At 38.5% G+C, this 24,164-nt stretch overlaps 6 protein-coding genes across 17 annotated transcripts; 3 read left to right on the top strand and 3 right to left on the bottom strand.

Moving 5' to 3' along the window:
- Nucleotides 1-317: 317 nt before the first annotated feature.
- LOC140006685 (CASP-like protein 2A1) lies at nt 318-2,147 on the bottom strand. The gene is made up of 3 exons (XM_072049022.1): nt 1,690-2,147; nt 1,014-1,131; nt 318-906 (listed from the first exon to the last, which is right to left on the bottom strand). Exons 1-3 carry the CDS (start codon nt 1,926-1,928, stop codon nt 634-636), a joined length of 630 nt encoding a protein of 209 aa, XP_071905123.1. The 5' UTR covers nt 1,929-2,147; the 3' UTR covers nt 318-633.
- Nucleotides 2,148-4,613: 2,466 nt separating this feature from the next.
- LOC140006684 (uncharacterized) lies at nt 4,614-6,649 on the top strand. 2 transcript variants are annotated; one of them, XM_072049020.1, is made up of 4 exons: nt 4,614-5,942; nt 6,046-6,082; nt 6,152-6,285; nt 6,415-6,649. In XM_072049020.1, exons 1-4 carry the CDS (start codon nt 5,688-5,690, stop codon nt 6,475-6,477), a joined length of 489 nt encoding a protein of 162 aa, XP_071905121.1. In that variant the 5' UTR covers nt 4,614-5,687; the 3' UTR covers nt 6,478-6,649. The 2 variants fall into 2 exon arrangements, with proteins under 2 accessions (XP_071905121.1, XP_071905122.1); XM_072049021.1 differs by having other exon boundaries at nt 4,627-5,942; nt 6,164-6,285.
- A 126-nt stretch (nt 6,650-6,775) lies between these two features.
- On the bottom strand, nt 6,776-9,781 carry LOC140006682 (ultraviolet-B receptor UVR8-like). Of its 2 annotated transcripts, none has more exons than XM_072049011.1 (5): nt 9,379-9,781; nt 8,563-8,779; nt 8,056-8,374; nt 7,454-7,939; nt 6,776-7,188 (listed from the first exon to the last, which is right to left on the bottom strand). In XM_072049011.1, the coding sequence occupies exons 1-4, from the start codon at nt 9,702-9,704 to the stop codon at nt 7,455-7,457; spliced, it is 1,347 nt and encodes a 448-aa protein (XP_071905112.1). In that variant the 5' UTR covers nt 9,705-9,781; the 3' UTR covers nt 6,776-7,188; nt 7,454. The 2 variants fall into 2 exon arrangements, with proteins under 2 accessions (XP_071905112.1, XP_071905111.1); XM_072049010.1 differs by having other exon boundaries at nt 6,776-7,310; nt 9,379-9,779.
- A 631-nt stretch (nt 9,782-10,412) lies between these two features.
- Nucleotides 10,413-11,992, top strand: LOC140006683 (chlorophyll a-b binding protein 8, chloroplastic-like). Its single transcript, XM_072049018.1, has 3 exons — nt 10,413-10,632; nt 10,869-10,930; nt 11,150-11,992. Exons 1-3 carry the CDS (start codon nt 10,489-10,491, stop codon nt 11,763-11,765), a joined length of 822 nt encoding a protein of 273 aa, XP_071905119.1. The 5' UTR covers nt 10,413-10,488; the 3' UTR covers nt 11,766-11,992.
- A 340-nt stretch (nt 11,993-12,332) lies between these two features.
- On the bottom strand, nt 12,333-18,429 carry LOC113689879 (elongation factor Ts, mitochondrial). Of its 8 annotated transcripts, none has more exons than XM_072049013.1 (9): nt 18,284-18,429; nt 17,272-17,615; nt 17,002-17,174; nt 16,659-16,745; nt 15,803-15,977; nt 15,408-15,592; nt 14,945-15,070; nt 14,053-14,141; nt 12,333-12,830 (listed from the first exon to the last, which is right to left on the bottom strand). In XM_072049013.1, the coding sequence occupies exons 2-9, from the start codon at nt 17,585-17,587 to the stop codon at nt 12,785-12,787; spliced, it is 1,197 nt and encodes a 398-aa protein (XP_071905114.1). In that variant the 5' UTR covers nt 17,588-17,615; nt 18,284-18,429; the 3' UTR covers nt 12,333-12,784. The 8 variants fall into 8 exon arrangements, with proteins under 8 accessions (XP_071905114.1, XP_027063476.2, XP_027063474.2 ...); XM_027207675.2 differs by having other exon boundaries at nt 17,272-17,621; nt 18,149-18,428; XM_027207673.2 differs by having other exon boundaries at nt 18,149-18,427.
- Nucleotides 18,430-19,402: 973 nt separating this feature from the next.
- LOC113690863 (transmembrane 9 superfamily member 12) lies at nt 19,403-23,119 on the top strand. Of its 3 annotated transcripts, none has more exons than XM_027208954.2 (2): nt 19,403-19,705; nt 20,652-23,119. In XM_027208954.2, exon 2 carries the CDS (start codon nt 20,736-20,738, stop codon nt 22,713-22,715), a length of 1,980 nt encoding a protein of 659 aa, XP_027064755.2. In that variant the 5' UTR covers nt 19,403-19,705; nt 20,652-20,735; the 3' UTR covers nt 22,716-23,119. The 3 variants fall into 3 exon arrangements, with proteins under 3 accessions (XP_027064755.2, XP_071905110.1, XP_027064756.2); XM_072049009.1 differs by having other exon boundaries at nt 20,637-23,119; XM_027208955.2 differs by having other exon boundaries at nt 20,552-23,119.
- Nucleotides 23,120-24,164: the final 1,045 nt, after the last annotated feature.

Raw genomic sequence — 24,164 nt, 5'->3', positions numbered from 1 at the left:
ACAAGGAAACACAAAAAGCAAATGGAAGCAACAGATATGAGATACTGAACTAAAGGGCGCTTTCTAGGACTAGAATGTTTTGCCTAGTCAGAAACGATGGTCTGGGGGTTTGGTTGGTTGTAATGTATCCGACAGCTATATGTGTTTTTCACTCAATTATTTGTTGGTATTCTTGTTTGCCGACAATTATGTGTAATCTTAGTTGCACTATGTCCTTTTCTCGAATAATTTAGTGATGCTACCTGGTGCCAATTTGTGAGTCATTATCAAGACTGAGCTCCGGAAGATGCAATGTACCATGTCGGCGAACTTAAAAATCAGACAGGGAATCCTCAAGGTATGGAGTAGTACTATACCTTGAGAAAGTGAAAATGGTACCATACATGAGATTCGTTCCAGTGCACGGTCATCACTATTACACCTTGAGAAAGTGAAAATGGTGCAACACATGACATTTGTTAGCTAAATGATCATAGCATTGTAGTCAAACTGCCTGGCTGATTCAATCTTTTGAGCAAACAAGTTTTTTCCTGGCTATGCAGCGTACGCATCTTATTAAACTAGGCTGTTTACAAGGCTAGCTAGTAAGATCTAATGGCTTGGAAGATTGTAGCTTATTGCATATGACTGTGGTCAGGCCCGGAAAGCAGCAATCTCTATCCCCTTGTTATTGTAGCCAACCGGTGCATCATATTTGCTGAAGAGTCTGTAAGAGGATATCAGTGAAAGCCCTGCATAACACAGCATTACGACAAATGTTATGGCTACGGAAGCTGTGGCTTTTCGACAAAACCCATTGAATGATCCACAAGCTTGACTCCATGTAACAGCTTGATCTCCTTTATAGGCCAGGTACACCACCTCCGTGGACACAGCACCTGCCCCTAGAATTGCATATGCGAGCACCTGCATGTACAGGGCAGCAGCAGCAGCAGCTAAGTCCAATTTGAAATCCTGTAATCATATATCCCCTATAAAGAAGATGAAGGGTGGAACATGGTTTAGGTGCAAACCTGGTCAAGGAGGAAGAAAATCCATGCTCGAGCCAAGGTTGATGGGCGAGGTACAGCCACTAAAATGGCTGACAAGAGGGAGTAACCAGCGCAGATACCATTGGCATGTACCAAATACCTGCAGGAGTTTCAATTAACCAGCGGCATTAGATTTTACGAGATAGTCTAAGAAGAACATTTACAAAGCCCTATTAAAAGTAAATGAGATCACGGGGGACGGGGCTCAAACCATAACCACCGCCCTTTTCCTTCCCATTTACCAAGAAAAGACGTAGAAACATCTATTTTCTTCAACATCCATGAATCCTTTTACAATCTTGAACAAGTTGCTGAAGCAGCTAACTTCACTGGGGAAACCAGGGTTCAATTGATGGAGGGCAAGCAAGTGAATTAACCACTAGTATCTCTTTTTCCTATCATTTTCTTCTATTGAGCAGATTCAAAGCAAGAGCAGCGGAAGGTATCAGGATTGTTTACTTGGTCCAGAACAGATAACTCTATCATATCAAGCAAAGAAGTGAAAATGGAAAAAAAAAAAAAATCCAAGTTTGTTCTGGAATTATTCAGAAACTCAAGCTTATCAGAAACCCAAAATAATGAAATCAACTTAAAAAGTAAAAAAAATTCAAGATGTTGTAAATTAAACTGTATAGAGCTTGAGCAATGATTTGTTTACCTGAAGGCTCCTAAATCAGAATAGGAGACAGAGCCAAAATCATCATTAGCTTGGGAGTCTTTGAGCATAACCACGAGTGCCACAACTGAGAGGGTCACAGGCAACAGTCTGAGCAAAGTCTCAGCAGTGCGCATTCCGGGGCTTCCATTATCATCATCTTGTGGCGATCCCATTCCCCTCTCCATTGGAGACTGATGACCAACTATTATATTGTTGCCCTTCTCCCTCTTATCCTCCATCTTAATAAATCTTCTTTATATTCCCCTTTTTGTTCTTTCTCGTGTTCTTTTGACTCCAACCAAGATGTTCTTGGCGAAGGGAAGAGAATGAGCCTGCGGGAGGTGGTTGTGTGGCTTTTCTCAGTACTACTTATTAATGAATCCTTGGTAAGGCCGTATGGGTAGATGGTGCTGCATTGAATGCTCATCAAAGCTAACCACACTTTCCCATGCGATTGTGCAATCTCTCTTTCCCTCACACATGACTAAATAATCCCCAACCCAAGGCTCATCCCATCTAATCTCTTTGGCATTCGGGAAACAGTCATGGATACATATATAGTTGTTTGTATACCGTAACAATTCAGCAGAAGTAGTAACGGGGCCATTCTGATTCCTCAGGACGTGGACATTTAGGTGACCAAAAAAGCAATTGGATTTGTACTTAATAGTTGAGATCGTGTAAATTGTGTGATAAACCCTCTAGACTAGTGACCGTACTACTTCCATTGGGCAGTGATCAATTTATTTGAGTCCTCTTGTTCGGGAATTACTCATGATTGTAGTCTTGAAATTAATGCAGAGTATAATCTAATTTGATAGAGTCCTAACTTAATAATTACAACAATCTGATGATGCATGTTACATGCTCCTTCGTAATGAGTCTTCAATTTGTTCAAGTCTTCCTCTTTGGAGGTTGATTAATTGTCTTATGATTTCATTTAGGTGCTGACCAAGCCGTTAACAGGTGAGACTTGCAAAGTTTTCACAATCAACCATTTTGTCTCCTTGCATGTGCAATTATACAGGACTCTTGCATAATCTATAAGAGTGTATTTTGCTCTAATAGTCCTATGAAAAGTTACTACTAGATTACCATTCAAGAAATGTCCACCAGCATTGACTTCAAGAGTAACATGTGAGAATAGTTGACTCTTAGTTTGTTTCTGCAATTGGATTCATTTACTCTCTTTTTTCAAAGTTGGCTGCTTGTGGAAAATTGATGCACTTATGAATGTGGGTCCTAAATATTATTATTTTTCCTATTTAGAGGTTAATTAGGAGATATTCTGGAGCATATTGTTGATGGGTCTGCATGTCCACTGCAAAGGCTAGTTGCTTTAACCTGATTGTGATTAAATTTTGAGGTGTGGACTAAATTTATCTAGCAGATTGATCAGGAAATGTGGCACACATTTTTTTTTGAGAAGAAAAGCATTATAATTGTCTTGGTGTGGTTGTGACATGGTACCTACCCTTTTAGTTGAGCATTCAAATCTTCAAGTACTTGGGGAGATAATCATACAATAGTTGGCCTGAAGAGACAAACAAGGAAAAACAGCTTTTTCTACTTTAAAGAATTCCAATGGTTAGATTCTTGATGGGGGAAATGGTTGGATTAGGAGTTGGTCCATCTCTAGGGTCTTCTCTTTGGTTCTGCAACACCCCATCATCAGCATCATGTTATTACCCAAGAAATAATACATAGGGACCGAAAGGAAAAATGGTCAATTTCGTCCTTAAATTTTTTGTTAGTACTGATTTAGTCTCTAACTTTTATTTCTAACTAATTTGATACTTGAGCTTATTTCCCAGTTCCAATTAAGAACCTTCGCAGTGGCACCACTACCTAAAATTGAACTAGTTCCTAATTGACTAATTAAACAGGGGTATTATCATGAGACTGTAATAAAACAAGTAAATCGTATAAAAAATCACCAAATAAAACTTTTAAATCGTATAAAAAATCATCAGGTAAAACTTTTTTAAAGTTTAATATTGTAATTTTTTACACAATTTATTTGATTTATTATAGCCCCATAAGTGATGTTCTTAAAATACCATTGTTTAGTAGGTTAATTAAGAGCCAGATTAGTTTTAGGTGGTGAAGCCGCCACGGAAGTCCTTAATTGGAACTGTAAAATAAGTTCACATATCAAATTGGTTAGGAATAAAAGTTAGGGACTAAATCAACACTAGTGAAAAGTTGGAGGATGAAATTGACTATTTTCCCGGACTGAAATGCAGAATCCCTATAACAAAATAATAGTTCCAGGTGAAAGAGATTAGTAAAATGGAGGAAAACACTCATAAAAACACTGTTGGGCCAAATTTACATCAGGGTATTACTACAGGGATCATTGAAATTACAGGGAGCTTTTATCTTCTTTTTTTTTTGACATTTTGTCTTTTGTGAAAAAAAAAAAAGAGCTGCCAACTTTCATGAAAGAGCGAATTGCGCGAAATGCCACTAAACTATTTCAAAGTGCCGGTTCTGGTCACTAAACTTTTTTATTAGCGCGAAATGTCACTGAACTAATAAATCTGTACCGTTTTGGTCACTCCGTGTATTTGTGCCGTCAGGAAAGACGGAAATCAACTTTTTGAGGGGCAAATTCGTCTGCACAGCCTTAGTGGGAAGAGTTTCATCTGGTAAGTGAAAGGTTTAAGTGTGGGGCTTTGGAATGTTGGTAAAATTTTGAGAAAGGGTGGTTTTATCCAGCAATTTCACAGGTTGATTTCCGTGAAAATAAGTTCACGTATCAAACCAACTATTTTCATGTTTAGATTGATAGTTCAAGAAATTAACATATTTTTAGTCTCCAGACTATTTTGCTAACACTTCTGCTCTCTTATATTTCCGTGAGAAATATAAATTATGCTTTGTAAACGGCACACTTTTTTTTTTAACATTAGGGAATTTTGTGTATGCTGAAGCGAAGGAAGGTATTTGCACTGGGGCATTTACAGAATTCCTAAAATATTCGGTCCTCAATAGCAAGGGGTTTTTGAAGCTTGAAGGGACTGAAGCGAGGGGTTTTATGAAGCGGCAAACTTTTTGCCGAATGGGAAGGGGTTTCGGCTGCCTCAGAGAACCTCGACTCGGGTAACTAAATCGCCGTTCCTCATCCCCTTCGCCGCCGTTAGAGCCAGAAAATTGGACCTTTTGTAACTGCAAAAGGATGATGCGAATAGCTGAGGCTAGAAAAATGAGATCTTTGGGCTCATCATACGCTTGTCTGGAGTCTTTGAGTTATCAATTTCTGCAAAGATGCTTAGTCAGCGGAACTGCAAAAGGGAAATCTAAAATCAAAGGAGCACAGCCATTGAAGAGATCGTAGGTAACAACCAAGAAAGGAACTGGGTCGGGTGATTCGAATCAGAAAGATGGTGGGCCCAGAAGAAAATCCGAATTTGATGAATTGGTCGACGAGTGCTTGGCTTCGACTTCCCCAATTAGATTCTTGAAGCCTAAGGAAAAAGCTAGGGAAGCCGAGAGAGAAAAGATGGGGCTGAAAAGTAAGGTAATGGAAGAACAGGAGAAGAAATGGAAGAAAATGAAGAATAAATTTGATTCCCCATTTTTTATGGGTACCCCAGGATTGGATTTGATAAAAAATTTTGAGAAAGGGTGGTTTACCAACATTTTACCCCTCAACATTTTGAGAAAAGACTGTGCAGATGAATTTGCCCCTCAAAAAGTTGATTTCCGTCTCTCCTGACGGCACAAATACACGGAGTGATCAAAACGGTACAGATTTACTAGTTCAGTGACATTTCGCGCTAATAAAAAAGTTTAGTGACCAGAACCGGCACTTTGAAATAGTTTAGTGACATTTCGCGCAATTCTCTCTTCAAGAAAATCAGTTGGACCGACCGGTTCAATCCGAATGGAACACCATTGCCACCAACCACATACATATTCCACTCATCAACTGTAGGAAGCGGGATATCAGCCACAGCAGTTCCGACTCTTCCCCACAAAAGAAAACAGGAACGATGAACTTTCATGTTCATACTCATCATCACCAACATTCAGTCCCTCAAATTCTACATCACCCCTTCAAAAATTTCCGAGCAGTCTCTGCATTAAAGCTCAAAGAAAGTCCAAATGTGGCGTTAAAAAGTCGGAGGAGGAGGACGCTGCCATTATTTCTCAACAGTTCAAAGTACAATTCAGTTTCAGCATCACTTTCGCCATTGGATTTGACTGAGGATAATATCAAGCAAGTCTTGGCTGATGCAAGAGTCGAGGCATTGTTCCTACTTATTCTGCTATTTGTTTTCCTACTATCGTGCTTGCTTAGTTTCTTGTGCTCAGTTAATTGAGATTGTGCGTGTGTGTGTGCTTCTGCAGCTGGGACAACTATTTGACGATTCTGTTGGAATGACAGGTTATTTTTGTTAATGCATCCCTTCCCGATGAAATATTGAGTCTGTAGTAATACTCTGATACCAAGTAGATGTATATGCAGGACAAGCAGAATTAACAGACCTGGATGGACCATACGTGAAGATTAGTCTTAGGGGCAAATTTTGGCACAAACGTTCCACCGTTTTAGCTAGACTGGGGAATTACTTGAAACAGAGGATTCCTGTAAGTCAATATTTCCTCGTTCTTTCTGGGATTATCTCACTTCCATTGGGTATACTGAATCAGTAATATATGCTACTCATTGCCCATAAGCTTAACTGAGTCTGAATTTATAAAAATGTTTGCTCTCAGGAAATTTTGGAGGTAGACATAGAAGATGAGAAGCAGTTGGATGATAGCCCTGAAAATTTCTGACACGCCCGTTGCCGCTATTTGAATGTCTTTAGCTCTTGGTCTTTTACATCTGCAAAATCTTGGACATGTATTTTCTCACTGATACAGAGTGAATGATTGTTTGATTTGCAATAGCTTCATAGGGTTCAAATGCTCTTTTCAAGGTTATAACTGAGCACCGACTATTTTCTAACTTTCTTGTCCAAGTTTCACATAGGACTGCCAAGCCAACAAGGTTCCTGAGCTCCATTTCAACGACAGAAGCCAACAAATTAATTTTCAGTTTCAGATTTGTACAGGATCTTGGCAAAAATACACATTTTCCCAAGAAAATATAGCGTATTCCCATAAAACAAAAATTAGAAGTTATCATTACACTCGAATATACCATAAACCATGAGAAATCTATAACTTATGAGGTTTGAAAGCATGGCCCGGATACAAGAAACTTTTTTGGAACTCTAACATTGACTGAACTCCAGCAAACATGGTATGTCATGAGACAGAATATTGCATTTGTCTTTCTACACCAGATCTTTCTCTTCAAAAGAAACAAAGCTTAACTCAGAATCACCTCCTTGTAATCCCCAGCACAGAGTAACATGTTAATGTTCATATGTTCATGTTGCAAAACAGCAGGCTCAAGAAGATCGCTTCAACCGGCAAACCCTCCTGTCTCCTGCACGCTGACAGGTCTAAGCCACCTTAATGTGAAACTTTCCAAATGCACCCCTGCATACATTTGTGTGTAATTGTGTATGTTAATGGATGGATCTTCTTGAAGTGATGGGTTTGCAGACTTAACGCTACACGAAAGTTGATTTGTTAACTCTTGCCAAGGGAAACAAAACTCACTGGACAATCAAAAAAGATCTTGTTAGTAGCAAATAACTTCTGACTTTTGAAATGGGAATGAGGAAATTCCACAATTTATCAGTGGAAGATCTAGTACAATAAGAGCACTAGCAAGAATCAGTTGAAATCATTCTCAACACACCTCATTCCCCAATGAGAACAAGACTATGATCAAAACCTGCAACAGCTTCCATTACTTCACAACCTTCCAGATCTTCAACTACCATAGGTTCTGGTTCATCAGCCGAGCTGCCCAAGCCAAGTCTACCATTTCTACCACAGCCCCAAGTCCAAAGTTCTTTCCTAGCTGTGATAGCCATTGAATGAGCCCGCCCCCCTGATACTGTAATAGGTGTCTCGCTAGAAAGTGCTTCAACCACCAGCGGGATATTTGCTGGACCATTTCTCCCAAGTTGAGAATTGTGGTTCCATCCCCATGAAACAACGATTGGTGAATCTTCAGTAACGTCTGATGCGTGATTCTGACAGACTGCAAAAGAATGCCCCATACCCGATGCTATAGAAAGAGGACGGAACTTTATGTCAACTGGATGCATCCCTGAATCTTGGTTTACTCTACCCAACTGGCCATACACATTGCTCCCACTACTTAAAAGAGTTCCATCCCCTGCAAAAGCATGTTACATGATCAATATATATCAGCATCAGATATTCTTATTATTATTATTATTTTGTAGGTAGCATCAAATATTCACCAATGTACAAATAATTTGTATGACTTACCACAAAGAACCAGGGAATGGTCAAGCCCACATGACACATCTACAACTTCAACATCACGTAGTTCTTCAATTAAACTGGGTTCCCAAATGATTGGCATGTCCTTTTCTTTCTCAATACCTTCCAAGACCAGCTTCTCAGCAGCTTCAAGCATTGGATTTGAAATTTCTTTCGAAGGTCGAAATTTACCAGTAACTGAATCCAATGGAGAGGACTCAAATGACTTCCCAATTCTCCCTAATCTTCCATCAGCATAGTAACCCCATCCAAACAACTTTCCATGTTGAGTAAGTGCAAGTGCATGTCCCCAACCTAGTGAGACCTGCAAATAGAATATGACAGTCAATAAGTAACTTTTCCCATAAGGCAAATAATTAGAATGAAATCTGCAGAAGACAAATCAAGCTACTTCGTTCAACCTGGAGAGTCATGAGATTACAACCGGTCTAGAATATTATTTGAGTGTTAAGAATCACTATCCTTCTACCTTAAGCACAATGATGAGACCACCTTAACAACATCTTCTCCAGCAAGTGCTTCAACTCTAGTAGGTAAAACAGCATCAATAACTCCTCCTCCTAAGCCAAGCTGCCCGCGCTTGGACTTCCCCCAGACCCATAGTGAACCATCTTCTCCAATAGCTGCAGAAATGACTCCAGACGCAAATGTGGCTTCAATCCTAACTTGATCCAACCCTTCTACTTTCTTAGGTTCGTTCCACGTCTCTCTACAAAATTTTCAACATATTATACGAGGAAGGGGCAAGAAAAAGCTCACTATTGAGCAGACAGAAAATGCATAAGGACCTCAAGTTAAACTCAAGCTTTTTATATATTCGATGCATAAAATCTCTGCATGGTTATGATAAGAGTATGAGCTCTATATTAATGTATCGTTGAGTACGAGTATTAAAGGAACATATAAGTCCAGTTAAAAGGCAAAAAAAAAAAAAAAAAGAATTCTTTGAATAGCTCATCATACCCCCAAAAAAAAAATCTAAATACTCAATTTTAAAGAGTTATTAAACTACGCAGTCATAGTCTAATGCAATAAATAAGCACCATTCTAGAGAAAATCTTAGTAAATTTTTATCATTTAAGTTTAATAGAATGCCCATATTTTGATTCCTATTTCCCAAATGGATTAATACATAGTATGAAAGCCTAAGAAAAGAACAAAATATTTGAAAATTTTAAAAAAGACACGTATTCTGATGATACAAGAAATGATGATGCAGAAAAATACTAAGTAGCATAAAAAAGATCGAATCTTGTTACAGGAATAGTAAAGAGGATGGAGTTGGGGGGCAGGGGGTATTTGGAGAACCTGGAAGAAAGAGGGCTGCGGCCGAGTTGGGATTCGTGGTTACGGCCCCAAGACCAGACATGGCCATCGGAGGTGACGGCGAGGGAATGGTAATGGCCGGCGGCGATGCTTGAGATATTATCCGGAAGACCTTGAATTGGAGTGGGTTCGTAGGCGTCGGAGCCCAGGCCCATAACGGACGAGTTCAGGCCCAACGCCCCGTGGCTTCCGTCTCCAAAGCACATTACAGTCGTTTTGGTTCCACCGCTGGTGGTGGTGGTGGTGGTCAGCCATCGGCGGGTCAGCCCGCTTGAAAGACCCGCTTTAGACTTTATCAGCCTTTGCATTTTTTAGTAGTTTTTTTTTTTTTTTGGGCAAACTGTATAAAATACAAATATTTAAGTTTTGGACGAAGAATCGAGAGATCTCTGTTGAATTTTGGAATAAACTTCGACGGATATGAGCAGACCCGGATGGTAAATTCGGGTTGCACTGTGTTTAGTGGACACTTATTTTATTAAAAATAAAAGAAAGGTCAAAAGAAAAGGAGAGGAAAAGGAAAACAACTTCTTTATTGATTAAATACTACTACTATTTTCTACTGTGTTTTACCATGCTCTTCATCTCAACAGGAAAATTACCAGATTTAAAAATTGCCATCATTAACACTACTATATATCAGTTTATGATTAATCCGTCAGTGCAAATTTCTTTTTTTTTTAAAAAAAAACAAAACAAATTTATATATATATATACTTTTTCGGCATCAGATCAAGTTCCACTGTTCTGTTGTTATTGGCCTCGTGGCATCAAATGTTGGAGGCAGTTTCCAGATGGCAATGGTGTATCTTAGATTTTACTTCCACCAAGCCAATAGTATCTCTTATCCAAGTAACCATGCCACTTGTGCCATTTTTATTTGGTATGAAGATACGAATTCTATCAGGAAACTCAGCATTCTTGATCTCCACCACAAATTCGATGCATTTCACAAGGCCCCACAAGAAGCTCAGTGGTCTAGCTTGCACCTTACTTCCCAGGCTTCTGTTTATTCATACTCAGGTCTGATCTTGGAGGCTATTCTTATTCAGAGTAGCCAAGCTGCAGACCATCCACATTTCCACCATCAAAATGGCAACACAAGCTTTGGTCTCCTCTTCATCTATTACTGCTTCAGCAGAGGCTGCTAGGCAGATTCTAGGAGGAAGGTCGCTCCACTCATCTCCAAGGAAGGTGTCCTTTGCTGTAAGGGCTGAAGCTACTCCCCCTGCTAAGGTACATATCTCTCTTCCAACACCCCTCCCCCCCCCCCCCCCCCACCCAGCACAAAAACCCTTATTCTCTGCAGTTGTATATCATCCTCAGCAGTCTATATTTCAACCTGACAAAGAACGTTAGTCATAATAAGGACATATTATATGAGTACACATTCATTTTCTATATATACCATTCTGAGGAGTTCAATTTCTTAGTCCTCCATGCACGCTTACTGAATTTATGTTATCTTTCAGCAAGGAGCAGACAGACAGCTGTGGTTTGCCTCCAAACAGAGCCTTTCTTACTTGGATGGCAGGTAAAGAATCCAAGGATTGTAGCAGTAGTGAATACTAAAGCTTCAGAGCAATCTGATACACATAGTTCACCACTAGCAGATTATGGGGTTCAATAATGTTCTCGATCCCAATATCTCCTTTTTAAGGCGCTTGCCTGCGCAGTTTCTACACACACACACACACAAAACTAGATACAAAGAAGTGGACGTAATAGCTGATGGATTCTTGACTTTTTGCAGTCTTCCTGGAGACTACGGATTTGATCCGCTGGGACTCTCAGATCCCGATGGTCCTGGAGGCTTCATTGAGCCAGGATGGCTCGCATATGGAGAAGTCATTAACGGACGATATGCCATGTTGGGAGCAGTGGGAGCAATTGCACCTGAGATCCTCGGAAAAGCTGGTCTCATTCCACCTGAAACAGCTCTTCCTTGGTTCAAAACTGGAGTGATTCCTCCTGCTGGTACATATGACTACTGGGCAGATCCCTACACCTTATTTGTCTTTGAGCTGGCACTCATGGGATTCGCTGAGCACAGGAGATTCCAGGACTGGTGTAAGCCAGGGTGTTTGGGCAAGCAGTACTTCTTAGGTTTCGAGAAATACTTGGGAGGCTCCGGTGATCCTCCATACCCTGGTGGCCCCCTCTTCAACCCTCTTGGGCTCGGAAAAGATGAGAAATCCTTGAGGGACTTAAAGCTGAAGGAGATTAAGAACGGAAGATTGGCCATGTTGGCAATAGTGGGTTACTTCGTTCAAGGTCTCGTCACAGGAGTAGGACCATACCAAAACCTTCTTGATCATTTGTCTGACCCCGTGAACAACAATGTATTGACCAATCTCAAGTTCCACTAGAGTCTCATCTGCTCCCATTTCTCCTCTATTCTCTCCCCCCCCCCCCCCCCCCCCCCCCCCCCCCCCCAAAACCCCCAAACACCAAACAACCTTTTCTACTATATTATCAGAGTTGTAACTTCATGTGCAGAAAGTATTTAGCATATCATCTGTAATCTGTACCGAGTACATGTTGAAAACCTTGAAACCAAACCATTGAGCTCAGAGAAACTTCAATTGGTTCGAAAGCCTGTTTTAGAGTAGCTAAATGCATGTGCAGGCCACCACACGATAAACCTCATACAAGTCCTTAAAAAAGAGGAATTTTCATTCATTCGCTACAGGCATCACAAGGCATGGGAACTGGGAAGGTTGATATCTTCTCTCTTTCCTGGAGTCCGAAGCAAACAATATATAATCCTTTACCTTTTTTTTTCCCAGAAATTTTTAGCATAGCAATACTGCTGCAAAATGATAACCAAATGTTTTATTTACATGGCGAGTTCTGATTAATTAAACAAATAAATAAGACCGTATCTGCAAATCCAAGCTAATAGTAGCTTAAAATAAAAAATAAAAGAAGAACCATTTTAAAAGAACAAAAAAAAAGAAGAGGTAATCCAGCTTTCAATAGAATAGAATAACCAGTATTGAGGATCCTAATTTGTATGTAGAGTTGTTACTTTTATATCCCACATTCTGACTGACTGCAGAGAATATGACAACACAGCATACAGTTGGACATCAAGAAGTTCATGCTTATTATTTTGAAGCTACAATGCCTCTTTTCTTTGCTGAAGTATATGCAATGAAAATTAGTTTCCATTCCTAATAAGGGAATTTTACAAAATTCCACATTGAAAGACATAAAGGAACAGACAATTGATCATCTAGCCGGTGAAAAGCAAAAACTCAATTCAATATATACTCGTTGTGTTAATGGTGGCTTCCTAAGATTGCGCAACATTGCCCAATTAAGCACCCTGAGCCAAAAATTCAGTAGCACTGGATAATTCAAGCCTGCAAAGCAACTTGCCAAACTAAGCAGCCTGAGCCAACGGTTCACCAGCGTTGGATGATTCAAGCCTGCAAGCAACGAGAAATTAGAAAATACAAGTATTAACATGAAGTACTCACTACAAATAATAAAGCAAGCAATAGTGTTGTCCAGGTACCAGCACAACATCGATTAATTTTGGAAAAACAAGGGGAAATCAAAAGCACTGACAAAAAAGAGATGAGAAAAAATAAAGTACAAGCACATTCACGGCAATACACCAAATTCAACAAAAAAAATTGAAATGGGAAACCGTCAAGAAACTCAATTCACATGCCCCTCCCCATAAATGTTCGCTCTTCGTTGGACCTGTCTTTGAAGATTCGCACTCTAATGAAGTATTGAGTATCAGGAATTTCATGATTTCACTCCTTTGTTCACGAATAGTATCACTGATCCTTCATATCAGAACACATAGGAACAACAATCTTGCATTAGGGCTATGAGACACATTAATTAGATAATTACTTGAGTGCTGTTGGAAACTCGCATTGACTTCAAAACTATTAACACAACTTTTTTTCTTGTTGAAGGTCATAATAACATCAAACAAGCCAAATTAATCTCCGCAGCACCCTTGGTTAACTGTGCATGCAATGCTTTCTCCAGTAGACTAGCTTTGGTTTCCCCTAGTTGTTATTTAGCTCCTTTGGTGGTAGGAGATGGGACGAACAAGCAACATATCCAAAGTTTTGAACTATTAATGCAACTCCCATAGCCTCAGGGAAGAAATAATTACTTATGAGCAAGATAATATTAACTTAAGTGATCCAAACACTCACTATTAATGTTTTAACCTTTCACCCGCTGTTCTGAATTTCAAAAAGACTATAATTTATTCTTACAGTACCTCATTCTGAGAAATAACTGATCTTTGATAAATTTCCACACAACAAAAAATCCTATAAATGATCAAACAGGTATCATCCTGATTCTGAACCCACAAACAATCTAGCCACAGCAACAAGGATATCAATTACCTTGCCACGTGGGAAACTAGAAAGTCTGTTTATCCAACAAGCAACCCAAAACAAGGAAGAGGAATGTCATTCTTTACTAAAACAGCTTGTAGTGTTTAACAACGTTTCTCAGTGCTCTAAAATCCATTAAACCATTACAAAAGGGGTCTCTCAAGTACTAGTACAAGAACGTGGCTCATAGAAGAGTCCACACAAATTATTACTTGAAGCAAAAGTATCAGCAGATAGAATAACTATAACATAGGTTGGTAAATATCTTCATAGCATTTACCTTTGAAGGCCTTCTCCAACTTCCACTCTTAAAAAGCTTCCAACCTTCACAGGTGAGCCCACTTCCTTTGACAGGTTATTCAATAAAGTCTGCATGAGCATGTATAAAATGGTAGAAGTTATTTCAGGAGCTGCTTCATTTCAGTTAAATAAAGCTGAAATATATACCACCACATCCAAGTATTAACTACACATCTAAATTACAACTTTGGGCTGAGGAAGTGCTATAGCTTCTATATGCAAAAGTTATTGCAGAGTCTCCATGTCTATTTTAAAGCCATAGCAAAAACTAATGAACCTAAACCCACTTAACATTAGCAGAATTTACGCAACTACATAGGTTCAGGTGGTTGAAATATTGTTGCACAACATATTGTCGCTTATCATGAGAAAACACCAAGCACATAATCCTACCCATGACTATTCTCGGATACACTAAATGTTGCACAACCTTGAGTGGCACCAAGACGAGAAGTTTAATCCCTAGTCCCATAGGTATATGCTTGATTACAATTCTATTGTCTAGAAACCATCAAGATTACTGGAAAAGATAACTTTAAGTTCTCTGATGGATACGAGCATAATAAAGGGCTTGTGGTGTTTTGCAGAACCTCTCACAAACTTTAGTAACTAACATTTTCAAATTCAGAAGACAATTACGAGATGAAAAGTAGAAGATGATGATCATAGAATGAAGATGCGGAGAAATGACAATAAATATTGGTAGGAGCATGGACTACCCTGAGACAAGAAAGTAGCCTGACAGGTATAAGAAGATAGAAATATAATCTTATAACAAACAACTTGAGGACCACCTAAGACAGTAGATTGATTAGAAGTTGAGAGAAAAGAGTAAGAAAATTCGGAGCCTAAAAGGAAAGACACTCTTATACCTTTACGTTTAGAGTATCATTGACAATGAACTTTTGTTCCATTAGAACTACTTCCTCGAAATACTTGCGTAGGCGTCCTTCAACCATCTTCTCTACAGCCATCTGAGGCTTCCCTGTACTTTCTGCCTAAAGAAGACAACGGATAACTAGATCAATAAATTAATCTGGAGTTATGAAAGCTATATTTCAAATTAGCACATAGAAGATCTACCATTTGACAAACATAACCACAGATTATATCCCTATTCCCAACCATCATTTGGGCTCTCTCTGGTACAGTGGAAAAATATGATCTAAATCATATAATCTACCATTTGTTAAGGACGTGATAAGGATCGACAAATTAAAAGGAAGTTCGCACAAATAAATTAAAAAGTGACTTATGCAGCCAGGCTGCCTTTATAGCTTTATCTGGATCTCTTTCAGTAGCGAAAGGGGGTGCTTTAATGGCATTAAAGAGTACCTGAGATTTGAGAATCTCACGTTCGCTCTCCATTGCTTCGGTAGATACATCATCCTTTGTTAAGAACAAAGGCTTTGCTGCCACCACATGCATTGCTAGTTCTGATCCAACATGCTGAAGAGCATCCACTGAAGCATTCTGATCCTCCACTTCAAGGGACAAAAGCCCAGCAATCCGGCCCACACCTGCTTAATGGTTAACATCAAGATATAGCTCTAGGCGCTATTTTCTTTGCCAGACAAATGCTAGCCCAAGAAAATAACAGAACATCTCTCAGAAACTTGCTACTATTTTAAAGATAAACATACATGATAAGCAAAGATGCAATTATCATGCGCAACCATTACCCTTCTCTCTCCAATACACTAAAGTCGTGAACGTGAAACTAACTCTACCTGGTTGTGGGCTTGTATGTAGATAGGTAGACAGGATGCCATATGAAGGTGCAGACATTGCAAAACCCCTTCTAAGCTTGACATTCTCTCCCATCATTGCAGCAACCTCTGTAATTGCATTTTGAACAGTTCTCTCTCCACTTAATTTGGGATGGTGAAAGTTTATCTTCAACTCCTGTGAAGAAATTGCAAAATAAATAAGGTAGTTGGCATAATCTGAATTCTTAGTGGAGCAACATGTGTACATAAATCGATTACAAGCTCCACAAACAAGTTCTATTTAGACAGACAAACAAGTTCCACACACAGGATTTAGAAGGAAATAGATTTCAAGATGCATGACAGCATAAATGAACTAGTTCATCGCTGCTACAAAGATTTTACAGCATGCAGCCACAACAAAATTGAACCATCACTATCACCTTTCCCCAGTCCAAGTGGAGTTTCAGCATGTACTTCAGCATCAATATTGGGATTTCAAACCAAGGAGTAGTTCAATTAGTGATAGGATCACGAGACATAACATCAGCTTCTCAAAGAAAGATCAACTAACAAATAAAGAATCTATACTACAATTGTACAGAAGAAGTAATATAAGTAGTTAACTTCTAGTAACTGGGGGAAAATAGTACTGTCAATGAGGCTATCATGCTGCATAACATTATCAAATTTGTAAAGATAAATCAGTAATATAGAACTACCCATAGTGTTACACCTTAAAATTATGAAACATATAAACCTGAATGATAATCTCAAATGATTAACTTGGTTGGGGAACCAAGAGCAGTTGAAAAGTTCAAAATAGCAAAAGTTAAATTTAGTTCTCTGCATAATACAAACTGAAAAGACTAAGCACCTCAAAAAGTTCAGGTCCAACATGAAGAGCACCAGAAGGCTGCCATGTACCATCGACCAACAAAGCTACCTTTGCCAAAGATAGGGCCTGCAGAAAACCACAAGTTAGGGAAGAATATAATGACTAGCAAGAGCAGGGCAAGATAGTAGGAGCTTAAAAAAGAGGTTCCAAAATTGTCAGAACTTGAAAACATCTATTTCGCTCGGGAACAATCACAAATCTGTTTCACAACTGGAATATCTGCAACTTAGATTTTCAAAAGCTTTTCAAAACTGTACATAAAATAATGAAAAAAAGGCACCTAAATTAATAAAAGGAAAAATAGTAGACTTATCAGACTGACCAAGTATTGAAAAATTTCATTCCTGGCAACAAAATCTGTCTCACAATTAAGTTCAATCACAGCAGCCTTCCTGTCATTCTGTGCCAGTGCCAGCAAACCCTCGGCAGCAGTTCGAGAAGCCTTTTTGGATGCAAGAACAATCCCTCTTTTCCTCAGTTCCTTTTGGGCAGACTCTGCATATTTCCACCATCTTTTGTCAATGAACATGGAGAATTCTAGCTAAACCAAACAAGAGGAAAATTGAAAAGAAGAGTTCTGTGATAAACTTGCCAATATGCCAGTTGGAATCAACCAAAGCTGACTTGACTTCTTTAATGGGAGCACTTGTTCTTTCTCTCAACTGCTTTATAAGATTCATTTGTTCTGAAGGAGATACTTCAGTAGAGTATCTTCTAGCAGAAATGCAGTGACTGCAAAATGCATTGGCACAATTACAACCAAATGGGCATTTATTCTCTCTAAAATCAGCAAAGTAAGCCCCTTTACATGCCATAGCAGAGTAGCCAAGTCCAGAATGAACAGGGGTATTCATCCTCCTCTTACAGAAGATCTCAATGGGACGTTTCAAACCACGAACAAAAGCCATTACAATAGAAAATGCGCTTTACCACTACCTGAATCTTGTAGCAATACAACAAACTGCTTAGTGCGTATTTGGTTTTCAAATAGAAAAAATAAACAAGGATAAATAAAATGGGCATATGATTTCCTCCTCATTTCTTTTCCTTGATAAATAAAAAAAATGAGACTTACAAATCTACTAAATGGAGAACTAAATTAAGATAACCAAAACTACACCTTCCCCCGCGCCCCCCCCCCTTCCCCCCTTCCATTTCATCCCTCAATCCACAAGTCCATTTTTTTCTTTAAGACAATAAAACAAAGAAAAAGTAAATATTTGCCTTCAGTATTTCTAATTGAGCCATTATACTAACAGAACACAGCTTCTTAATTCCCTAAAACAAAAAAGCTGTAAACTTCATGGAGCTAGTTTCAGCAAATGCAAATCCAAAGCCAGAATATTCATGAGCAAATCATATTGTAGACATATATACATTTAATGGAGGGTAAGAGAAACAGAATTACAAATACACGTATACAGAATCATTTAAATGGAAGAATACATATCAGAAAAGTTGATGCTTGCCTTATAAATTATTTAGGGTCAACACAGCCTGAGTGGACTAGTTATTCTGTTTTTATGAGCCTGGCGTGCTTGAGTGAGTGGATGTTGTGTGCGAGAGAGAGAGAGAGAGAGACGAGAAAGGAGAGAGTAAGAAACCTGACTTTAGCAGAAAGACAAAATGGAAGAGAATGAGAAAAGTGTAGCAGAAAGACTAAAATACTTGGGGAGAGAAGCGATGGTGCGAGTGTGAAGAGCTAAAACCCCAAATAAGCCCCAAATGCCAGAAAGTCCCCAAGGCCTTGTTTGGATTGTGTTTTCGGCAGAAAATTTTTCACGTTGTTTGTGATCACGTTCCTTAATTGTAAAGTACCTTTTTACCCTACTTGAACAATACGCGAAATATTCTTAAATTTTGCAGAAGTGAATATAGAATAAAAATCAGAATCAATTAAAACTACTCTTGAGTAAGTTCTAGAATTTAGTTTTTTTTTTAATATCTAAAAACTTTCATATCTACATGCAAAAAGCAAATGAGAACATTATAAAAAAAGGATTATTTGACGTCACAATTTAAACCTAACATCAGTTCAAATAATCAATGGAGAACATGTAGTAATATTTAAGTTTACATGAAACTTATTTGTTAAAACAGAAAAGGGAAAAAGCTCTCAAAAAGAAATGTGAAAAAGAAAAACTATTTGAAGAGACTCCGGCTCTAATGCCTAAATCCAACTTAATTTCCACCTAGGAAAAAGAGAGAGTAAAAAAGTAAATAGTAAAGCTCTCAAATCGAATACTTGACGTTTCAGTTGAATTTAAGTAAACGAGCTTTAAGTATTGTTTGAATTTTATTCGTTTATTTGTAATTTAATGAGCTAAAGTTGAATTCGAAGTCGAATTTAAAGATGATTTAATTATATTTTTAATAAATAATATATTATTTAGAATAGGTGTAATTCTATTTTCTTGGTTTTAAAAAAATAAATAATACTAATTTATGTCTAATTACATTTTTTAGTAAAATATAATATATATTTCATAATAGTAAATGTATTTATATTTATGTTCGTTTATTTTTATAATTATAAATGTGTTCACTAACTATTCGACTAGTTCTCAAATATGTTAATGCTCAACTCTATTATTAAATGAGTCTAATATTGTAATCGTACTTATTCATTTTTAAATGATTGATCTTTTTTTTCAAACTCAAATGAACATATTCCCGAATTGCTCGGTTTATTAATAGCTCTAACCGGCACCATTTTTCTTTTTCTAGTTTGTAGCACAAGGGTGCAATTCTTATAAAAAAAAAAAAAAAGAGCCTAAAAGGATTTCCCGATTGAGATCTAAATCTAAAGAATACTAAACCCACCACCAGCCTTTCATCGACTCGACGCAACATATAGATATACGCCTACGCCCATCCCAATGTACCGACTCAACTCCTTTCTTCTTTTGCTCCAATTTAGTTACCAGTCCATTTCCCTTGGCTAACCCTAACTCCCGATCCAACTCGCCACTCGTTCCGGCTCAACTCGCTCAAACTTCCTCGTCTCATTTCCAGATCCGCCACTGGTATGCATGTAAATTTGAGTATCAGATCTGTGTTAATTCCTGATTGATTTGTGACAAGGTTTTTTTGCTCAGTCGTTCGTTAGTACTATTTATTTTGTCTCCTTTAAAAATTAATGTTGTTTCAATGGATAATTTTTACAGTTGTTCGTTTTAGGAAGATGTGGCTTGACCTTCGGTAGATAAAACTATTTGTGTTTTTGTTAGCTTGGAAGTTCTTGTTTTGGTTGAATGGATAGATCTATGTCAAGTTTACATTTTAGAACGTTTGTTTAGTTTGTTTCCGATTTATCAGAGTATGTGAAGTTTGACTGATTCAGTCTATCGATCTTGTGATCATGTTTATTCGATTATGACTGATTTTTGTCTGCCCTGCATAGTGTTAGTTAGCTATAGCTGTGTGTAAAATTTAACTTGTTGAAAAAAATTGAAATCTGGATTAATGCGGCTGGCGACGTGGTTAATTTTACTTTTCTACTATTTCAATGGAAAAGCTTTAGTTGGTTGTAGCGGTATGTGGATGGATGATCAATAGGCAGGGTAGCAATTAGGAGGTACATTTATTTGCATGTCTGCGTAGTGTTGTTGCAGATAAGAGATAGATCTGAAGCTGTTGAGCTGCAAAGCAAATGTGGATTTGTATCGATGGTAGCAGGCGAGTTCTTAGCTGCGTATATTGGACAAGAAGAGGGTTAATTGAGAAAAACGGAATTATTGATTTTTTTTTTAACTGTGAAACTTTAGCATCTTCTTTTATTGCTTCATTAGGCAGACTTAGTTTGTTGATTGGTCTTTGAGCTGGAAGAATTTGAATTGATGAACCTGATTGTGCTTACCTGTTCATCGAAGAATCTGGCCAAACTGGTTGCCTTGCAAGTCAGTCAGATGAATCCTGAAGTTGGAAGATATGGCAGCAAAAGCTAACTCAAATAAGTTTTTGTGCATGTAGGGGTTGATGCTTTCTAATCCATTTATTGTGGATTAGAACAGGTGCAACTTGAAGGATTCCACTTCCTTTTCCTTTTATTGAACAATGGCATTGCCATCGATCTTTAAAAGGAAGTATTGGGCTGCTTTCGTTTACTTGGTTCTGGTATCAAATATCTGTAATGGGTTTTATCTGCCGGGTACCTACATGCATACATATACAACTGGAGAAGTATTATATGTCAAGGTTAATTCATTGACTTCAATTGAGACTGAGCTTCCTTTCAGCTATTATAGTCTTCCTTATTGCCCTCCTCAAGGTGGAATTAAGAAAAGTGCCGAGAATCTTGGTGAACTACTTCTGGGAGACCAGATTGATAATTCTCCCTACCGTTTCAAGATGAGCGTTAATGAATCTCTTTACCTCTGCACTACGCCCCCGCTGAGCGAGCATGAGGTCAAGCTTTTGAAACAGAGAACTCGTGATCTATATCAAGTGAATGTTATTCTGGACAATTTACCTGCTCTGAGATATGCCACCCAAAATGGAGTTAGAATCCAGTGGACAGGATTTCCAGTTGGCTACACGCCACTAGGTAGTGAAAATGATTACATCATCAATCATCTCAAGTTTAAGGTTTTCATTCATGAATATGAAGGAGCTGGTGTGCAGATAATTGGTACTGGGGAAGAAGGTATGGGCGTCATTTCTGAGGCAGATAAAAAGAAGGCCTCTGGGTATGAGATTGTTGGTTTTGAGGTTATTCCCTGCAGTATTAAGTATGATCCTGATAAGATGGAAAAGCTTCATATGTATGACAGTATAGAACCTACAAGTTGTCCATCAGAGCTTGATAAGGCTCAAATAATAAGGCAGCAAGAAAGGGTTTCATTTACTTATGAGGTCGAATTTGAGAAAAGCAATACTAGATGGCCTTCTCGATGGGATGCTTATTTGAAGATGGAAGGAGCCCGTGTTCACTGGTTTTCAATCCTTAACTCATTGATGGTCATCTTCTTCTTGGCTGGTATTGTTTTTGTTATCTTCTTGAGGACTGTTAGGAGGGATCTGACCAGGTATGAGGAATTGGATAAAGAAACTCAGGCTCAAATGAATGAAGAGCTTTCTGGATGGAAACTTGTGGTGGGTGATGTGTTCAGGGAACCAAATCACTCCAAACTACTCTCTGTGATGGTTGGAGATGGGGTTCAGATTCTAGGAATGGCAGTTGTTACTATTGTCTTTGCAGCCTTTGGGTTTATGTCACCAGCTTCACGAGGTATGCTGCTGACAGGAATGATACTTCTGTATCTTTTCCTGGGAATTGCTGCTGGGTATGCTGGTGTACGTCTCTGGAGAACTATTAAGGGTACCTCAGAAGGGTGGAGGTCGGTTTCTTGGTCAATTGCTTGCTTCTTCCCTGGGATTGTTTTTGTTATTCTCACTGCTCTGAATTTCATCCTCTGGGGAAGTAATAGTACTGGTGCTATTCCAATTTCCTTGTATTTTGTTCTTTTGTCACTCTGGTTCTGCATTTCAGTCCCCCTCACCCTTTTGGGAGGTTTCCTGGGTACTAGAGCTGAGCCCATCCAATACCCAGTGCGAACTAACCAGATTCCTAGGGAAATCCCTGCTCGCAAATACCCATCTTGGCTTCTGGTTCTTGGTGCTGGAACTCTTCCATTTGGAACTCTCTTTATTGAACTTTTCTTCATTCTCTCTAGCATCTGGCTTGGACGGTTCTATTACGTCTTTGGTTTTCTCCTAATTGTTCTACTGCTGCTAGTAGTTGTTTGTGCTGAAGTTTCAGTGGTACTCACTTATATGCATCTCTGTGTCGAGGACTGGATGTGGTGGTGGAAAGCATTCTATGCCTCAGGTTCTGTTGCCCTGTACGTGTTCTTGTACTCCATCAATTACTTGGTCTTTGACCTGAAGAGTTTAAGTGGACCAGTATCAGCAATACTTTATCTTGGCTATTCCCTTATCATGGCAATTGCAGTCATGCTGGCTACTGGTACAATTGGTTTCCTCACATCATTTTATTTTGTCCATTATCTCTTCTCATCAGTGAAGATTGATTGAAGAGGTACCTTGGAGCGATCATCATTTGCTAGCAGCTGGAGAACAGTGGCCTGTAGTAGTACTGTAGCTGGAGGAAGTTCGACTTTTTTCATTGTATTTCTTTCTACAAAATCTTTCTGCACCATACTGTATACCAGGAGGCTCTCATGTTGTCATTATAGTGCCTTGAAGGCGTATAACTTTTTCACGTGCTTGTTGAGGCTAGGGTTTCGGAAGTATCAAATTTGTGATTTAGATTTTTCATTCTCATATGTACTGCCAATGTCTGTTAATTGCCCTACTTATTCCCCACCCCTTGTAGTCCTTTTTGGATCTTCCCATTTTGATCGTATATTGATGTCCTCTCATTTGTGCTGTAAAAGTAACCGAAGTCGTTTGAATCTATCTGCAACTGTTGAAAGGGATGAAGCAGCAATCTTCAAAGCATTCGTGACTTCCTGTAAATGGCACCTTTTTGTTAAATTGGCAGTTCAATTGTGCGCGGGCACGAAAGTGTTAGTAAATTATGGCATTTAATTTTGTATTCACTTAATTGTTTTTTGACGAAAATTTTGCATGGCTGAAATTGTATGCCTCCAATGGCGTGACTAGAGTCGACTAGAGGAACCGAGACGAGACGAGACGGTCTAGGATATTATCTCGAGATGCGTACCATTTTCTGAGAAGGTCATATCAGATCCTGTGTCTTTGCGCAAAATGCAAGGTATCCAAGCTTATTGCCGACTAACCTAATTAATGATGGCATGCATCTCACAAATGGTTTCAAATATACTCTTGCAGGTCCTTGGAAAAAAAAAAATTTATCTACTTTTGCAAGAGTACCTTTGTTTTCCTCCTCCGCCTAGATCGACATGCAATATAATTTGTTGTTTGACCTCTAGCCGTTTTAACTTGTTTTTCTTGAGAATTGGAGATTTTTTTTTATAAGAGCAGAAAAAAAGGTGCTTTTTATCATTTTGAACGTCCAATTTTTTGGGGATACTTATAGCTTTCCCACTAAGGAATAAGAGACATACAAAATCATCCTATAGTACAAATTTTTTTTTTTAAGTGGAAGGTATTGAATTAGAACGTTCTACTTATCACTCCTCCCACTTCACCATCCAACCCAATCCTCCTCTAACCTATAGTACAACTCTCTGTTTAGTCTTTCCTGCTCTTTCAAAAAAAAAATTTTTTATAGCTAGGTTAATCACATTTTGTGTCGTGATTTCTTGGACCGTCACATTTTATCACTATAAACTTTTAAAAGTATGCTCTTTATTTCGTCGAATACTACTTCACATTAAAAATGTAAGTACAAGAAAATGACAACTTATTTGAAGGTCAAATGCTCAATTGCAATTGTTGAAAGAAAGATCTCAAAAAATTCCATATTGGCTTCACAATGTTTAGCCTATACAATTAATCTCCACGTGCAACTAGCGGGTTTTTTTTTCAAAAAAAAAA

Source organism: Coffea arabica, chromosome 5e (genome assembly GCF_036785885.1).
Source record: "Coffea arabica cultivar ET-39 chromosome 5e, Coffea Arabica ET-39 HiFi, whole genome shotgun sequence".
Classification (NCBI taxonomy): domain Eukaryota; kingdom Viridiplantae; phylum Streptophyta; class Magnoliopsida; order Gentianales; family Rubiaceae; genus Coffea; species Coffea arabica.
Note: the sequence above shows the minus strand (reverse complement) of the source record. Positions and strands in the feature narration are given on the sequence as shown.

Excerpts from the sequence above, each read along its gene's own strand:
- LOC140006683 (XM_072049018.1), top strand. The coding sequence starts at position 10,489 with ATGGCAACACAAGCTTTGGTCTCCTCTTCATCTATTACTGCTTCAGCA. Across the intron at positions 10,633-10,868 it reads AAGCTACTCCCCCTGCTAAG|CAAGGAGCAGACAGACAGCT; the intron begins GTACATATCTCT and ends GTTATCTTTCAG. Across the intron at positions 10,931-11,149 it reads CTTTCTTACTTGGATGGCAG|TCTTCCTGGAGACTACGGAT; the intron begins GTAAAGAATCCA and ends GACTTTTTGCAG.
- LOC140006684 (XM_072049020.1), top strand. The coding sequence starts at position 5,688 with ATGAACTTTCATGTTCATACTCATCATCACCAACATTCAGTCCCTCAA. Across the intron at positions 5,943-6,045 it reads TGGCTGATGCAAGAGTCGAG|CTGGGACAACTATTTGACGA; the intron begins GCATTGTTCCTA and ends GTGCTTCTGCAG. Across the intron at positions 6,286-6,414 it reads ACTTGAAACAGAGGATTCCT|GAAATTTTGGAGGTAGACAT; the intron begins GTAAGTCAATAT and ends GTTTGCTCTCAG.
- LOC113690863 (XM_027208954.2), top strand. The coding sequence starts at position 20,736 with ATGGCATTGCCATCGATCTTTAAAAGGAAGTATTGGGCTGCTTTCGTT.
- LOC140006682 (XM_072049011.1), bottom strand. The coding sequence starts at position 9,704 with ATGCAAAGGCTGATAAAGTCTAAAGCGGGTCTTTCAAGCGGGCTGACC. Across the intron at positions 8,780-9,378 it reads CGCAGCCCTCTTTCTTCCAG|AGAGACGTGGAACGAACCTA; the intron begins GTTCTCCAAATA and ends AAAATTTTGTAG. Across the intron at positions 8,375-8,562 it reads CTGGAGAAGATGTTGTTAAG|GTCTCACTAGGTTGGGGACA; the intron begins GTGGTCTCATCA and ends TTCTATTTGCAG.
- LOC140006685 (XM_072049022.1), bottom strand. The coding sequence starts at position 1,928 with ATGGAGGATAAGAGGGAGAAGGGCAACAATATAATAGTTGGTCATCAG. Across the intron at positions 1,132-1,689 it reads TCTGATTTAGGAGCCTTCAG|GTATTTGGTACATGCCAATG; the intron begins GTAAACAAATCA and ends AAACTCCTGCAG. Across the intron at positions 907-1,013 it reads TTTTCTTCCTCCTTGACCAG|GTGCTCGCATATGCAATTCT; the intron begins GTTTGCACCTAA and ends CTGTACATGCAG.
- LOC113689879 (XM_072049013.1), bottom strand. The coding sequence starts at position 17,587 with ATGGCTTTTGTTCGTGGTTTGAAACGTCCCATTGAGATCTTCTGTAAG. Across the intron at positions 15,071-15,407 it reads GTGAGATTCTCAAATCTCAG|GCAGAAAGTACAGGGAAGCC; the intron begins GTACTCTTTAAT and ends TGTCTTCTTTAG. Across the intron at positions 14,142-14,944 it reads ATGATACTCTAAACGTAAAG|ACTTTATTGAATAACCTGTC; the intron begins GTATAAGAGTGT and ends ATGCTCATGCAG.